Consider the following 18,242-nt stretch of genomic DNA (forward strand, 5'->3'; position numbering starts at 1 on the left):
AGCATCAATTCTCTATTGTATTTTTAATACACCATCCCACTGACCCCAAGTTCGGACTTACTTGAGCAAAGAGATCACTAAAATTAATTTGATGGTTTGACTTCGCTGATTGTTTGACTTTGCTCTTAGCTCGAACTACTGGATTGTCTGGGCCAGATTTAAGTTGGAAAGGCGCTACATTATTAAATAAGAAGTGGATATAACGAATTAAACAACGCTAAGTCACTACTTGGTACTGCCAAAAATATGTCTTTCTTTCAGGAGCGTTCTTGATCCCTTTCATCCTTTGTCTTCTGATCACTGGGTTCCCAATGTTTTTCCTTGAGTCGGCAATCTCTCAGTTCTCGGGAAAGGCTGCCAAGCAAGTCTGGAGCTTTTGTCCAATGTTTAAAGGTCAGTGGTCAATATTTTATTTCTTAATATACTCTTAAAAAAAAGAAATGCAAAGCCAGATCTGTGTGAGGTAGGAAAATACATTTATACGAGGAACCGTACCAGGTATTGAGCCAAAATGTTTTGGAGAGAACACTTGGTGATTGTAGTCAACTCAGTTATCAGTACATAGGAAAAGTCTAAGGTGAAGGTCAGCTACCATCAATAACGCATATGTCCCCCTTTGGAATCGATAGCAGCCTGACATCTCCTGCCCATGGAAGAGACAAGTATGCGAATCACATCTTGGGCAATGGTAGCCCACTCGGCCTGCAACGCTAAAGCCAACTGCTGCAACGTCTTGGGTTGTGGTTGACGTCGGCGTAGCCGTCTATCCAATTCATCCCACAAGTGCTCTGTCGGGTTCAAATCCGGGGATCTGGAGGGTCAGGGGAGAACATCAACGTTGTTGTTGTGAAGACAGGCTCTTGTGATCCGTGATGTATTTGGTATCACAACGCTACCCCTGAAAACCTGTCCACTTCCTGTACGCAGTTTCCGGCGTAATGTTCTCCCTGACGTCTGTAGACCCGTTCTCTTCCATCCCCTCGACGGAGGAGAAATCTTGTCACCATAACACATTAAATCTCTTCCTTTTGCACCTCTTGTTTCTTATAGTGTTTTGATCAAATTGACTACAATGTTATGTTTATTTTAAATCAAGGGTTAAAATGTTACATAATTAAGTAAATGATAATAAGTATATGTTTGCTTGACTAATTAATATTGAGTATACTTAAATATATAAAGATAATAGAAACAAGTTGATAAAAAATACTCTCAATCATTATTGAGAAAAACATATGTGAAACATGTTTTAAAAGTTTGACAAATATTTGATGTTCATTGTGATGTTATTTATGTTAAGTAACCATGAACATCTATCATCCTATTCTAGAAGAATGTGACTGAGATATTGTCGGCCATTAAAAAATATGCGTTGATTGTTAACATGTTAAAATGTGTTTTTACAATGAGCAGGTATTGGTATTGGCGGCGTAATATTTACATTCATCTTCACGACCTATTACAACCTCTATCTGGCCTGGCCCATCTACTACATGGTGAAGTCCTGCTCCAGCGTCCTGCCCTGGACAACTTGTGGCAACAGTTGGAACACCGACCTGTGTGTGGAAGGTGTGAAAACAGCCTACAACAGTAACATGACAGCCCTGTCAGTCAATAGTACAGATACAACCACGGCGGCTGAGTCGTGGGAAAATGTGACTTTGGCGCACACATCTGCAGAGGAATTCTGGCAGTAAGACATCAACCGTGTTACATACCATTCAGACAAACATAGAAGACCCATTTTACTTTTAATATAAAAATTTCAATCAGGAAGATTCTTACGTCAAGTCTGTGAGTATTGGCAGTAGCCTACGAACTATCACAGGATGCTTTTGAAATAGAGAGCGAGGGTAATGAGGACACTCACGTTTGTATTGCGGCAGTGCAGGTGTCATGGTGTTTATATAAACTTTGAAGGCACCACTGATTTAATCGAATCATTACTAGAACATTTATCTCCACGTCTACATACGATATTGTATTGACATGAGAGTAGTTCCCCTTTGGAAAAGTTAGTTAGTTGGAACGTTAACTGTTGAAAGAGTGTGCCGATAGTACACTCATGCATTTCATTACGTTTTCTGTCGTTAGATACGTTATGATATACACTCGTTGTAATAGAAACGTTATTAATATTGGACTCGAAAACTGTCACTTGAGACACATATAATATCCTGTGACGTGTATGGTGGAAGATGATTTCACATTTTCAACTTTTTTGTTTGACTTTCAGGTACAACGTCCTGGGTGTATCGACCGGCTTGGAGGACGTGGGGTCTGTGCAGTGGCCCATAGCTGGATGTCTGTTTGGCTCCGTTGTTATGATCTTTCTGTGTCTTATCCGTGGAGTCAAGTCTTCCGGCAAGGTTAGTTGACATAACTCATTCCGTGTAATATATTGACTATGTTATCATCGTAGTGTCCGACCCGTGAAGATCCGGGCTAGAATAGGTCTTCAGCAATCCATGCTTGGCGTAAAAGGCGACTATCCTAACGGGATTGGGTGGTCAGGCTCACTGACTTGATGTCAATCACTGGACTCGATTAGTTACAGACCGCCGTCATATAGCTGGAATATTCCTGAGAGCGGCGTTAAACAACAAACCAACGAAACCAATCGTATTGTCCATACACAATTACTGTCTTGTTATTACATGAAACAATAGTTAATGCATACATCGAACCTCTGCATAATAATCATACTCACATGTAAAGACGATTCTGTGACGTCCGATACACAAGTTAAATGTTAACTTTTAAAGTAAAAGTCCCTTGTCAGCTCGGCCGAACACCGATCTCGGACCATTCTGAACAAAACAACTTAGATTTGTTAATCAAACTGTTATTTTACACATACTTATATAACCTTCATAAAGAACATTCCTGACATAGTACATACTACTTGTACCTTATAACGTCCCATGTAACACAAACACTAATCAAGGTAAATTAAGTCTGAACGTTTTGTCTCGTGCATTTGCAAGGTCCAAGAATGTGATGCGCGATGTCTGCTTTCGTATATTTTTTTCAATTCCGTATTTTAACCGACTTGCATATAAGGCGATAAATCTTCAAGGAGAGGAGTGAGTGAGTGAGTTAATATTTAAAGTCACATCGGCACTATTTCAACAACATCGTGACTTGAGCAAGTTAAACATTTATATTATATATAAAAACCAGTCGTCGAAGGACAGTACAACTACTAGCAATATATCACAAATTATAATTGTAAAACTAGATTTAGAACAATAAAATGATCAAATTATATCAGATGACACATTATAAAAACGGGCTATAGATCGATAGCAACCAAAGTTAGGCCACCATACCAGGGACCATGAGGACTTACGGTACTTCTGCTACCTACATGGTACCCCAGCAGGATTTACACCATCCCTTGGGCTACTGGCGATGATCCGAAAGATTAGCCAAACAGTTAAAATCAACAAAAATAATACGATAAAAAATACAGAGAAAAGAAAAGATACTTTGAATGATACCGGAATTACGTCCCCTCCCTGGGGTACAATTGTTTTACGATACTTCAACCCCCTGTGAAGATACAGCCACTAACAATCTCAGTTATGAATTCATTCTACCAAATTAAAAATCACTTACTTTATACTTGTATTATAATCAATATGTATCTATTAATTCTATTTCTTTAAAAAAAACGATGATTAAATGAGCACTTACTTGACTAGAAATATCCTTGATGGATGGAACTTTGAAATACTTATCCTTTGTAATGGAAAAATCAATACAGTCAAGCAGTACATGCTTGACTGTGATTCTCTCATCACAAGGGATATGAAAAGGAGGATCCTCACATTTTAAGACCGCCTCCGTGGTCTAGTGGTAGAGCGTCCGCCCGGAGAGCGGAAGGTCCCGGGTTCGATCCAAAAGACGTTAAAAGATGGTACTTGTTGTTACCCTGACTGGCGCTCGGCATTGAGGGGCTAAAACAAGGACTTGTCGGCTCGGAGTCAGTATACTGTGTCTGAGTGGGGTATTCATGTTAAACTGCGGTGAGCTAGCACTATAAATCGGCATCAGTCCGGACTAGTACAAGCAGCCACAGAAACACACACACGTACATGCACGTCGCTATATAAGTGCAATAATTTTGGACGCGACGTTAAACCCCATTTCACCTCACCTCACCTCACCTCACATTTTAAGACATATTCGTGTGTATATCTTGGATGGCATATGCCACATCGTCGTAAAATGACCTCTTCAAATCTGGATTGACAACCCAAGTAGGTGTAACCGATAGTTGGCTTAATGTGATGTAATATATTTATACTTCGGTGTCCCACTTCTTTTGCATAAGATCTCTGGTGTAACATTTGATCACAGGTTTATAATCACTGTATGGAATTAGAAGTGGTGTCATAGATCTGTTGAGTGCTGCTTTAGCTGCAGCATCAGCCATTGTGTTGCCTTTTATGCACATATGACTGGGCAACCAACAAAAGACAATGTCGTATTGGCCAGTTGAAAGATCATTGTAAAGTTCTAAAATATTTAAAATAATTTGATGATTAGAAGAGACATTTTGCAGTGCCTTAAGACAAGATAGAGAAACAGAAAAGATGATAAATTGTTTATATGCAGACTGTCTTTGAAATGTATACCAAGGATGTAAGGATAACATTGGCCTCAGCAGTGAACATAGAGCTATTGTCTGGTATTCTAGAGGATGAATGTTTTGATCCAACGACAGTGGCACTTGCTACTTTGCCACCGTCCTTGGATCCATCAGTAAAGATTGAACGGTGAGTGTCATATTTATTTCTTAATTGGACATATTTCCTGTTGATAGATTAGTTGATTAGTGTCAGAATTAACAAAACGGGTTAGGGAGACGTCAACTTATGGCCTCACCAGCTGCCAGGGAGGAGTAGACAAGAACTGATATGGTTGGTTGGTTAGTTTGTTGTTTAACGCCGCACTCAGCAATATTCCAGCTATATGACGGTGGTCTGTAAATAATCGAGCCTGGACCAGACAATCCAGTGATTAATATCATGAGCATCGATCCACCCAATTGGGATAGATGACATGCATCAACCAAGTCAGCGAGCCTGACCACCCGATCCCGTAGAGCTGATATGGAGAGATAATATCTAATGTCATGTTTTCTGACGAATTGAGATTCACTCTCGACTTCCATGACCGACGGAATAGAGTTTGGAGAAGTCCTTATGGGCGTTTTGTGGACGTTAACGTCCTACAAAACGATCGTGTTTGGGGTGAGTCCATGACGGTATGGGGTGGTATCACAATTACTGGCTCTATATTGTCCATGGTCAGAGTCACAGGTCAGGGCCTGTCGGGAAAACTTAGAAAAGATGTACTCATGTTTTGAATATTGTAATACACATGTATATGCAATGTTTTCACGCATCACCACAGTGTATTCTCCACAAATTCGAAATTTGGAAGCTAAAACATATTTTTGAAATTCCAATATGATTGCCGTCACATTACCCTCTTTAATATACCATTTTTGTTATGTAGCTCTCAAACTAAGTTTATACAAAATGCTCCACATTGCGAAAAGATAAGCGGAGCCTGCCCCTACGGTGGCGATCGTCACACACACATTTAAAGGCGATGAAAGGGTTCAGCTAAAAAACATATACAGTGACATAAGTCAAAATAGGGATTTGCAGCGGACATCAATTTTGTAATTTTAAATTTATAAATGTCCTCCAAATGCATATCTACCATAAAAGGTTTTGAAAGATCTTCCGAGGCCTTGAATGTTGTGGCATTGAGCAAGAGTCGTATGACGCTGTTGAAATAACTTGCCTTCAGTTACGTTTTTCTTCCTTTTTCTATTATTATTACACGATGTATTGATTACATAGATAGTGCGCACAGGTAACAAAGGAAAACCGTTGCATTAAATGATGTTTTTCCCCTGACAACAGGTTGTGTATGTGACTGCACTTCTGCCGTATGTTCTCCTTACCGCCATCTTCATTATGACACTGCTTCAACCAGGTGCTCTAGATGGCATAATCTACTACGTCGTACCTGATTTCTCAAAATTGCTTGACACACAGGTGAGATACAAAAGATGACACTTCTTTTATTGATTTAAACATTCATTCCTTACATTCACGACTATTCTCATTTTTACGTTGATTATCCTTAAAATATTACCATTGACTCATTTCAAGCATCCTTCAATGTCACAAACCATTCAACATTCAATCTTCACACAGAGAAATTCAAATAATGGTTGTCTGAAGCTACCTTAAAGGCGCTTTGGCATGAACTACGTCAGTGGTATCATGGTACTTAAGAATCTACATATCAGCAACAACACAATCCCGAGAAACGAAACATTTATCACCATAACCATGTTTTTGAAACACTTTTTTCCCAATGCCTCCTTTCTTTCAACACTAAGTACTCGTTTACTGGATGTCAGTGAGTGAGTTTGATTTGCTGGGGCTCTTCATAATATCATTGTTTTGTGCACTTTTGCACACATTTATTTGTCTGATGATCCTCTTGTGAAGGATGTCAAAACACGTGATGAAAACAAGGCATTCCACAGTTTTCTTAAACGAGCCAAGGATGTGGGACATAATCACAATATCAGTGTTGATTTTGTTGAATGTTCTGTACTGCTGGACGGTACAGAAATGAGTGTCTACCAAGCGAAGTGCCATATATAATTGGCCCAGATTTTCAAGGAGAGGCTATCTAAACGACCACTGCATAGAGTTCACATGCAGTGTGTTGAGCAGATCAGCAACCCTGCAGAGTCCTTTGCTTGGATGAGGTCGGCTGGTCTGAAAAGTGAAACGGAAGGCTATCTGTTTGCTGTTCAGGATCGGTCACTTCCCACTCGGAACCGTCAATGTGTGATTTTGCATCAAAATGTAAATATGAAATGTAGATTATGTAATGAATTAAATGAGACATATTATTAGAATTTAATGTCCAACATATTGTCAGTGGATGCACGGAGGTCCACCCATGGTACGACCCGGAATATGTAGAGGGCATAATAATAAATACAAAATTCATTGGAATAGCCCTGTATTCAATCTCCAGGCCAACAAACCTGATCATGTCCTTTTTGATAAATCCAATGAAATCATTCACATTATTTAATTTTCTGTCCCTTTTGTCACCAATGTGATTGGCAAGATTCAGGAAAAACATGGCAAATATGCGGACCTCGCTTTCGAAATGTCACGCTTGCATCCCAAGTACCAAGTTGTCCGACTCCCTTTTGTTCTCGGTGCCTTAGGTTTGATACCTCCCAATCTGTTGACTGACATTGGAAGAGTACCCGGATTTGCTACCAGGAATACAGCCCTTCTGACAATCTGGGTAATGCAGAAGGCTGTAGTGTTGGGGACTCTTCACATTCTCCGAAAAGAGCTGGGTCGGTTTGACTATTGACTGGGCTCCGCTTCCCCGGAAAAGTCTCATTCACTGTCTTGGCTGCGTGCAGATGGAGCAAGGGCCCTAAATTGATGATGAGCCTAAACAGCCTGTCTGTGCCAGGATCACCCAAATCCTCTTTGCTGCATTTTGTTATTTTAATCTGTACATAATAATAACCCCCCAATTGCTTCGTGGTTTAGAAACAGCACAGGCGAAGATTAGACATCAAGTATATTGTGCTTACTCCTTTAATGCAAATTTCCAGATTTGGTTATGCATATTTAATTCAGGTATGGCTAGAAGCGTGTCTGCAGGTGTTTTACTCACTGGGGCCTGGCTATGGAGCAGTTGGAACTGCTGCAAGCTACAAAGCTTTCAATCAACCATGTCTCAGGTGAGCATTGCAATTCTGTTTAACGCAACTTCAAACAGTTGTCACTTACATCGTGGATGTAATACAAGTATGAAACGAGACCTACATGTTGTGTATGTTGGTAACACAAATCATGGATCATCTTAAGAGGCAGCTGTGCTCAGCCATTTGAGGTGGCTCATCCATGACCCTCAATTGAAATGAGTGAGCGAGTGTTGTTTTACGCTGCTTCAAGTAACATTCCTGTAATACCAGAAATGGGCTTCACACATTGTTCCCATGTGGGGAACCCTGTCCGGTCCTTCTTCTTGATGAGCGAACGCTTTCACCACTAGGCTACCAACACTCCCAGTGGAAATGAGGTACACTCATAATGTATAATTGTTTATAATTACAACGTATGTGTTGTATCCTATTTTCCGCGATTCTAATAGAAATGCTATTTTTCGATAACTGCAGGAAAGACTTACGATCCAGAACTACTTTCTCATAAGGGATTCCCGTGACCTCGCGTTGATGCACCAACTTGCAACATCTAAACTAATAGCGAGAACTCTGATGTATCAGTCTGCCAAAAGAATATGAAAGCACTGTTATGAAGTATATATCAATTGAACGAACGCTTCAACGGTGAATAATGTATTGCAGTAAAAGTGTATAGTACTATACAGTACATACTTTCTTAGCAGTCATATAGCATCCAATTAGCTTTTCTGTTTCTGCAAAAAAAACATAAGAGCGTGGTATATTGTACACATTTGTAGGAAAAGCCTTGATTCTTTGACAAATGGCATGTGGAGGCTTTTGATACAGACAAATTATTGCATGTTGATTGGATTATTGTATGTTCACAGAGATTGCTTGATATTGACCATAATATCAGAGGGAACCAGCATCTTTTCTGGCCTGGTGACATTTGCTGTTCTCGGGTCGATGGCACAGAAAATTGGTGTTCCTATTGCAAAAGTAGTTTCGACAGGTAGGGGATTTATTTAGCATGTTTAAAGTCTACATATATTTACAGTTTTCATTTGTAATGTCACATAATTTATCTAGTCAATTGTTACATACAAATATATACCTTTGTACCTTGGGATAATATGATATGTCATTTTATTTAATGGATAGTGTTATATAAAGACGCAATTAACTGATCTGATACATATGCAACTTCACCCTCCTAGAATGGGTAACCATTAAAAGATCGACATACGATGTTAAATACAATATGTGTTTACCGATATGTGGCTACTTATTAAAACAAACATGGCTGCCCCCTAAATCACCATCACTGACACCGTGGAGTTCGTTCAAATATAGAGAACAAATTATGAAGCTCACGTTACTGGTTATTGACTTGCGAAAGTTATTAATCAAATGGCCCGAGCTACCGAAGTTAACCTGGCGAATTCTCATTTCTTGAAGTTTTTCAATTGCTGTTTCTCCTGAATTTGCAAAAGGATGAAGGGGTAATGAAATGTATAAAGCTGAAGAACATGTGCAAGGCAACCCACCAATGTCAAACTTAACCTTCATTTATAAATAATGGGGAAATCACTATACCACCACCAAGAAAAACAAGAGAACTGATGAAAGAGAAGGTGACATGATGATAAATATATGTGAAATAGATTTCAGCCGTGTAGATCAATATCCTTAAGGATAAGATTCATGGATGAACAACTTCTTTATTACAATTAGAAGCGACGTTTCGGTGTAGGTTCTAACACTGTTATCAAGCAAGGTGTTAGAACCTACACTGAAACGTCGCTCCTAATTGTGATAAAGAAGTTGTTCATCCATGAATCTTAAACTTACTTAGTACTCCAACTTCTAAATGCCTCTCAAAGAAGTTAGATCAATATCGCCTTTCCGCCTGAATAGCTATGACAAGTTGCTGGTTCTCTTTTCACACATGCTCAATGGGCCAGTCGAATTTCAATATGCCTTCATGTCGACGGTAATCAGTGACGACCTGGGCACGTCATTGTAATTGTCATCTTGCAATTAAAACTTTCTGCCAATAATTCTTGCGAATGGAACAACATGACGCAATATTTCGTCAACACATCGCTGGCTAGTCAAATGTCCACTTACAATGATCAAATCAGTTCGCATGTCATGCGTGATATCGTCTCGCATATCGATCATGGTCTAGAACTGTTGCCCTGGCATACCACTAGGTCGCCAACAACGTTTTCTACCACCTGTCAATCGGAGGCAAATCTTGATTGGCACAAGGCCGCTCCTGGTGTTGTCTAGCTCGCCCCCGACTTTGGCAAGCTGTTGGGTTCACATCCTTCACAGCCTAGCTTTCAGGCGAGCTGCTTTGAGCTGGTATTTAACCAGAGATGTGGATATTCGCCTTCCTATTATTGTACGGAATTCTCCATTGATAACTTGAGCAGATTTGAATCTAATGCAAATGAGAAGTGCTTATTTTTTGTACGAGAGAAAGTCACCGCTGGTGGAAAACCAAAGATATTTTTGTCGTGTGGTGAGAATTTGCTAATTTTCGGTGATGTTTCGTCTCAACGCAGTGGAAACTGTATTTGATTTTCGGTTTTTGTGACTCGTGTTATGTTGGAATTAATGATACCAGATTATATAGATATATCCTCAGATATCATATTTTCGACCATTTATTATTCCACTGCGAATATTCAAAAATATTAGCATTAGTATTAACATTAAAATTACATCTGTATTTATATTTCTGTTCACTGTCTACTTAAGAGTAATTGCATTAATATTTATGTATTTCTGTTCATTGTGGACTTTAGGAGGAATTTATTCGCGAGGACAATTGTAGATCGTTTAGAAGGCATTTTAACACCACCAGCTGTTCATTTCCTTGGTATACAGGAGACAACAATCTGCAGTTATCAAATTTCTATGTCTTGGACAATGTGTGTTTAGATGGTAATTTAATATATCCAAAGTGATGACATGAATTAGCGACTGTTGTAAATGTTGTTACAGTTTGTTGGCAAAACATATGTTACTTACATTCAAGTGCTTTCGTCCATTTCGCTGTCTTTTTTCCGTCTGTAGTGTGTACCGTATCAGAGACCGGGTTTCTGATCAAATGACATCTTATCAATATGGACTTTTCGATAAATTAGAAGCGGTAGTTTATTATACAATGACCATTGCTCAATGTTCTTCCTTTTGTTTAATTAGCAACAATTTAATAATGTGTTTCATGCAGAAGGTGGCGTGTTTACGAGAAACAGGAAGTTGAAAAGACTGACGACATTCTTGATGTTGATGAGTTACATTTGAATTATTGAGTCACAGCTTTCATATTTTATGGACAAATATGGACGCAAACGTATCGTAGCATATTCTAACAACTCCAACTTGCTGTTTGGCCACTAGAAATAGTTCAAAATACGTAATTCACGCACAGTGGCCATTGTTGCACGAGGGTACGTTCATAAATACAGTGCCGTGTATCTAAAGGCTAGGCGAATCTCATCTAAAATACCATCGTTCGTAATTTGAAATTTGAATTTTATTATTGAGAAGGAGTTGTAGGTATTTTGTTGTTGTCATTCCAAGATAGAAATGTGCTTGTGTTTTGGAACTTTATCCCTGATTGTCTTTTTTCCTCTTGATTTCTGCACGAACGTACATTAGTGTACGTCTTTGATTTCTGCTCGGATTTAAGTGACAAAAATACGTTCAGTGATTTGGTGTTGTAAAACACGGAATACGTGCGCAACCAAAGTGTTTATGTTGTAAAAACAAGCACTCGTCACCAGGACTCAACACACTGTTTGCATCCGCTGTTTATAGTAGGACTCTCGCCATAAACGTCAAAAAAGTTGAAGGAACCGCGCCATTTCGCAGGTACAGGCATAAAGCTTTAAATCGAGTCACAGACATGTATTTATCACATAATAATGCATATAAAAAGAAGTTTTACTTCTTCTAGCTCCTGAGTATGGAGGTAGTTGTTACTGCACTGGTTGATCAGTATCCACGACAGCTGGGAAAGAGGAGGATGTTGGTTACAGGAGGCTGTTCTCTCGTATTCTTTCTTCTTGGAATCGTTTTCTGTACACAGGTGATTTTATTTATACAGCACTCAATTTTACAAGCCATGCCAAGCTTCATTTGTGTACTGGATATATAATATGCAGTAATATTATTGATAATAATAATAATATTAATCTCTATCAAATAGCAATGTTCAAAAATGAGCAATACCACTACCGTTGATAGCACGCTTCAGCTCCATGATGTTCCAATGTTGAAATCGAAACAATGAACCTTGGTTCTATTAACACAAGAATTCAGCTGTAGGTCTACTCCAACACGCCCGAATTTTTAGAAGACGACGGCCTGTAAATAATCGAGTCTGGACCAGACAATCATGATTGACATCATGAGCATTGATCCGCGCAATTGGGATTCGAAGACATGCGTCAACCAAGTCAGTGATCCTATAGTAGATGGGGAAACACTGTATTCCGATACAAGAAGGAGTGTTGGTTGTGTAGTAGCAGTAGTAGTAGTAGCAGATTTAGAATAGGAAGTAATGATAGTAATAGCAGTAGTGTTTGTAGTAATAGTACTAGTAAGAGCGGTATGAACATAAGTGGTAGTGGCAGTGGTGGTGGTAGAAGTAGCAGGAGAAACAGCAGGGACAATATTATCAGTAAGCAGGGGATTTGGCACAGTATTAGTGGTGCTATTAGTAAACGTAAATGTAGTAGTATGTGAGTCACTGTAATTGTGTGCTCCCCAACTTCGAGGAGGATTTGGCGAGAAAATCGCGAACGATGAGGTGCTGATGTCAAGTCACAAGCGTAGGTTCCTAGCTCCTGGATATATTTAGGGCGGGTTAAGGAAATGTGAATCTGAATAGGTGTTGTATTGTGTTATGTACATATCTGTCGTTTGTGTTGTTTTCGTGATCGTCCTGACAAGTAGTAGTAGTAGTAGTAGTAGTAGTAGTAGCTGTTGTGATATTCACATCAGTTGTGGCATCAACCGTACCTGAGATGAAACAGCAGCAGTAGCAATAATTATAATTCACAGTTTCACCCAGTCATCACACATGCCTCACTGTATTGCAGGGAGGGCCGTACATGTTCCAGCTGCTAGACTGGTATGTTGCCGCTTTGGGGCCTCTGTTGTTCTGCACACTGGAGTGTGTTGCTGTGATGTGGATATATGGTTAGTGTACATGGCATCAAACGATATTACTAATATAGGCCAAAGAATAATCTTAATTTCCAGCAGCTGTATCCTTACCACAAGCAAAACATATTCCTGTCTTTGATAGGCATTTAGAAAGCATTTAGAAGTTGGGAGAACATGAATACATGACAGTATAACGACGAAGCCAATGAGATTAACAGGAGAGGATCAATTAAGTACATTGAACATATCCAAGAAGTAAAGGTAAAGTGAAATATCTTGTGGCCTAGTCGGAGACAATGTCTGACCAAATATGGTCATAACATAACAAGGTCGATATATTTCTTTCAGGGACAAAACAAATGAGTAGGGACGTAGAGATGATGACTGGAAAACCACTATCGCCACCAGTAAAGATCCTGTTGGCATTTGTGACACCAGCAATCTTAGTGGTAAGTTAATAGTCATGTTTCATCTTTGCATCAATGTGAGCCGACACAATAGTGCCAATAACACTATACATTTTCCTCTTGTATTAACCCAAGAATATTGTAATAATACATATGTACTAAGAGAAAGAAGCATTCACAAGTTCTGATTGGTGACACGAAACTGAAGCAATGCATAAACAGTATACGTTTTGTAGGATTTACTTTACACATAAGGTGCATTTTTTATGTATACATTTACAAACATGAAGATTTCCTATTATATCTGAAACGTCAATGCCAGAGAGCAATCAGTCCACGGTCTCGATCATCCGCGTAAACAGATCCTACAGGACGTAAAAGGCAAATTAGTGGTGAAAGTATATGAATGGACAAGTGAAAATCAGTGAAGACACTGGGCGTCCATGAAGAAAGCAATACAAGTGCTCACAATATACTAAACAATGTCACACATGACAATTATGTAACCTGAATGAATTTGTTCTTAACATTTATGTTTCAGACAGTTTTAATCCTTACACTTATAAGCTACCAGCCACCGACCTACGGCAAGTACGAGTTTCCCAGCTACGCCAGTATCATTGGCTGGTGTTTCGCTGCAATTCCACTTCTCACTCTTCCGGTCTACTCTATCGTTGCTGTCAGAAAACACATGACAACACATTCTCTGAAGAAGGTAAAATTTGATTTCACTTTATCTGGACCGAAAGATGAACTATATTACTGGGCTTATTTCAGAAGCAAACGCAGAATAGACAAGATAAAATAAGACAAGATCAGATAACTCCTTTTCTTTCTTACATTAGAACAAGGTTTCAGTTTCTTGATGAACACATGTAGAACTAACAATTATTTTTCTTGAAACTGATTATAGAAACTGGTACCCGTTTGTAACTTGTGTAAACAGTACAGCTTCAGCTGACCCTTGTGAGTTTGGAATCAATGAAAGTGCCCAGATATTGATAATGATCTTCAACTTCTCTTGCTTCCTTATCAAGTAACTACTGGATTAAAACATAACCATTCTAAAATCTATAACCGTTCCTCTTGTTTTGGTTTGTTTTTACATTTTAACACAATAGTTATCTTTACACCGGAATTATCGTTTAAAAAACTCCTTCCAGTTGTGGAGTTCGGACTATTTGCTGGTACAGCATCATCTGTACACTTGACAGTAAAACAATTAACAGTTAACAACTGAGATATAAAATGGGCGAGATGACACATCCAACTCCCGATCATAAAGCCATCGCATGAAGTCTGTTCTAGGAGCCCCTCTCATAAATTAATACATGTACAAAACAAGATATGTACTGACTAACATTTCAATAACCGTATGGTTCGAACTATATATTTGATTAACAATTACATGCACATGGAGATGAAACCATGCTAAGCAGGGAACTACCAACTGCTCTGTCTATTGGCCTCGCCAAAGCCTCCATATTAGTAAATACGTTTGTTTACCTTTCAGAGTGTAAAACTCGCCTTCACGCCTGATGACGACTGGTATCCTGCAAATTCCAGATACAGGGAGGCCTTCAGAAGGAATCAACAGACAGAAAGACCTTCCCTGAAGGCCAACATCATGGACATGTTTAAATGATAAACCTGTAATGTTCTAATCTACACCGTTGAATAGTCTACTGAATATCATCTGCAAAAAAAGAAACGCAAAAGTGAATTTAGATGCATATTTTATATATGTTATATAAATAATCAACATAATTATGGTAATCAAATGTTCAAGATTGGCACACATCATTGTCATTAACCCAAGTTCCATATGGCATACATGAAACAGTAGATGTCCAAGGTGAAGGTCATCTGTTCTCAATATATTGTATGGCAACCATTAAGAGTCCCAAACTGACTGGCATCGTTGTGTCATGGAACCAACCAGATCCTGAATTGTGGCCTTGGGAATGTTCCCTCACTGTTGCTGTTTGTTCTGCCTTGTGAGGTCGGGCATTGTCTTATTGGAAAATGACGTTTGCTTGTTGCATAATGTGAAGGACGTGCGGTCGAAGAATCTCATACGTGTAACGTTGTGTCGTTAAATTCCCCAGAACCTGCTTCAAGTCTGTTCTACTATTGTAGGTGATGGCTGCCACATCATCACACCATCACCACCAGATCTGTCCACTTCCTGTCTGCAGTTTCTTGCATAACGTCCCCCGCGACGCCTGTAAACACGACGCCTACTATCTTCACGGCGAACCGTAACAAGTGACTCGTCACTAAACTAAACTTGTCTCCATCGCAGTTGTGGCCATACTCTGTGTCCTTAACACCACTGACGTGACAGCGGACGATACAGCTCCGTCAAAATGACTGGTCGTCTAGTGCGAACACCTTCACAGTTCCACACTGCCTGGGTTGCTATTGCTGTAGTTGTAGAAGTGGCCGCGGTGGTTCTTTCACGTAAGTGACGTATCCGTATGAATCTGTCCCGTGCACTAGTAGTGGTCGACCGGATCTCGGAAAATCACTTGTCCTGTATGTTTCACAGTCTTGTAATGATACTTTGAGCTACAAGGAAAAACCTGGCAGCAGCTGAATATGATTGTCTTGTTTGCAGTCGGCCGATGGCGTTGTTGCGTTGGGCTTCCGCCAGTCGTGGCATGTTGTCGCTGTTCACTTGCAACAAGATTGTGATGGCATGCATGTAAAGGAAGACCCAACGTTTTGATGCACGTTGCACGTGCGTGAGTAGTATAGTATCAGTAGGCAGGAGCTCCTTTTGGTGGAGGGAAAAGTGGAGGGAGCCTGAAAGGGTCCCCCAGCCTATCGGAGCGAGCGCAAGGGACAGCGCGTCACAGGTGTGGGGGAATGAAAGGTGTGTGTTTATAAGGCAGAAAAGAATTCGTAAGTAAACAAAAGTAAAGGGTATTCAATAGAGCTATGCGTATGGCGTGTTGCCCTGAATAGACAAGCAGCCCAGTTTGAATTGAGCGCGCTTGACAACTCACGTCACCACGTCGTTTCAAATTGTTTATTGGTCATAATGGTTTCGTTTATTTCAGGCGTTAGTAGAAATTACAATTAGTGTACAACTCACGTAGTCGTTTCAAATTGACCGCGCTCGCTAGAGCGTGCGACCTGGTTTGATGAATGCAGGATGTGTGTTGAAAGTACGACCATACCGCAATAGAGACGGGTTGTGTCAACATGATATACGCCGGGTAATGTAGGTAGGGAAAAAAAATGTACGTCTAGCTGGATCAAATTCATCTTGTACAGTCTACACGTTGTACACCATGAACGTTAAACAACCTGTATAGAAAAAAAAAATATAGACAAAATAGATAAGACTACGCAATCAGCAAGCTAGCGGTGTCATTTACGTTTAGCGCGCAACAACGAGGTAGTGACGTCACCCTGCATTGACTATAACGCTGAAGGCAGCCGGATTTCGAATCACCCCGCGCTGCGTACTATTGTGAACCATTTGTATAGAGGGCGTTCACTTATTCAACCCTGTCCCGACTTGCATAGCTGATGTTTCAATGCTAGCTTTTCCTTATAACGCAATGATAAAAAATAAACTGTGCGGTTTGAGTTTTAACCGTGTAACATGATGTAAGAGTGTCTTCCAAGAATCCTTGCACGTGTAAGACAGTATAAACTCTACAGCAGTGTAGCCCGACAAACAGTTTTACTCTCACCAGCAAACGGATTGGACGTTAACAACATGAAGAAAGCATCAGAGATTAGACTTGACCCTAGAGATATATTTAGGAAGACTACGTTGAGAAAATCACAACAGAGAAAGAAACCACAAGCAGCCAAGAAGTCGACGCTGAAGACAAAGAAGAGACAGGTAACACCTAAATGAAAACGATGACAACCAAACAGGGATCGAAGACAACACCCCAACCCGTGAAAATACAACATGTGTCGGAGGTGAAGGCTGTGGTGGAATGGGCACTTGCTGCCTTGAAGCGTCAACAGAGTCAAGGGTATAAAGAAAGCTTCATACCCTCTAATTGCACACCGTATTGGATCACCATGGGGGTTACCACCTGTCCGGACTGTGAAAAAATGTTTTCAAGGAGAGATGTCATGTTACGACACAGGAGAAATAAACATAGCATACTGCCGCCGTTACAAGCCCAGCCGTCGCAAAACCACCCACCATTACAAGCCCACCCGCTAACGCCGCCGCCGCCGCCGCCGCCGCAAATCCACCCGCCATTACAAGCCCACCCGCTAACGCCACCGCCGCCCCTGCCGCCGCCGCCGCCGCTGCGTCAAGCCAACCCGCCGTTACAAGCACATCCACCGCCGCCGCCGCCATCGCAAGTCCACTCGTGGCTGCCTCATTTACCATGTATATCTGATCTTCGAGAACAATTCAAGTTCCTGATTCCCTCAAATGCGCTCTTTGTGGGACCCAGTGGTTGTGGAAAGTCTGTGTTTATCTCTCATGTACTCCGGCATGGCCTGATCCAACCCCAACCTACCCGCATCGTTTGGTGTTATACTCAATGGCAGCCATTATATCAGGACCTCGGTGAGCAGCTGCCTCAGCTGACCTTTGTCAAAGGAATTCCCTACGATATCTTGGACGAGGATTACTTTGATGCTCGTCAACAGAACGTGTTGGTCCTGGATGATTTCCTGGCCGAAGCAAAGCACGACAAGCGTATTTCGCGGCTGTTTACTCAAACCTCACATCACAAGAATGTATTGATCTTTCTCTTGATACAAAATCTGTTTCCGAGAGGTAAGGAATCGAGAGACATTGCTTTGAACGCGCATTATGTCACCCTGTTTCATTTCCCCATAGATAAACAGCAAATCAAACTCTTCGCTCGTAGAATTTTCCCCGAACATATGGATCA

General features: G+C 40.4%; 1 protein-coding gene across 1 annotated transcript; it reads left to right on the plus strand.

The window, feature by feature from the left end:
• The first annotated feature begins 221 nt into the window (after positions 1-221).
• LOC124141633 (sodium- and chloride-dependent glycine transporter 1-like) lies at positions 222-15,001 on the plus strand. The gene is made up of 12 exons (XM_048383219.1): positions 222-393; positions 1,414-1,693; positions 2,237-2,369; positions 5,946-6,080; positions 7,713-7,816; positions 8,650-8,774; positions 8,980-8,984; positions 11,736-11,867; positions 12,883-12,982; positions 13,298-13,398; positions 13,898-14,071; positions 14,870-15,001. The coding sequence occupies exons 1-12, from the start codon at positions 312-314 to the stop codon at positions 14,999-15,001; spliced, it is 1,503 nt and encodes a 500-aa protein (XP_048239176.1). The 5' UTR covers positions 222-311.
• Positions 15,002-18,242: the final 3,241 nt, after the last annotated feature.

Source organism: Haliotis rufescens, unplaced genomic scaffold (assembly GCF_023055435.1).
Source record: "Haliotis rufescens isolate VD_foot unplaced genomic scaffold, xgHalRufe1.0.p SCAF_46, whole genome shotgun sequence".
Lineage (NCBI taxonomy): Eukaryota > Metazoa > Mollusca > Gastropoda > Lepetellida > Haliotidae > Haliotis > Haliotis rufescens.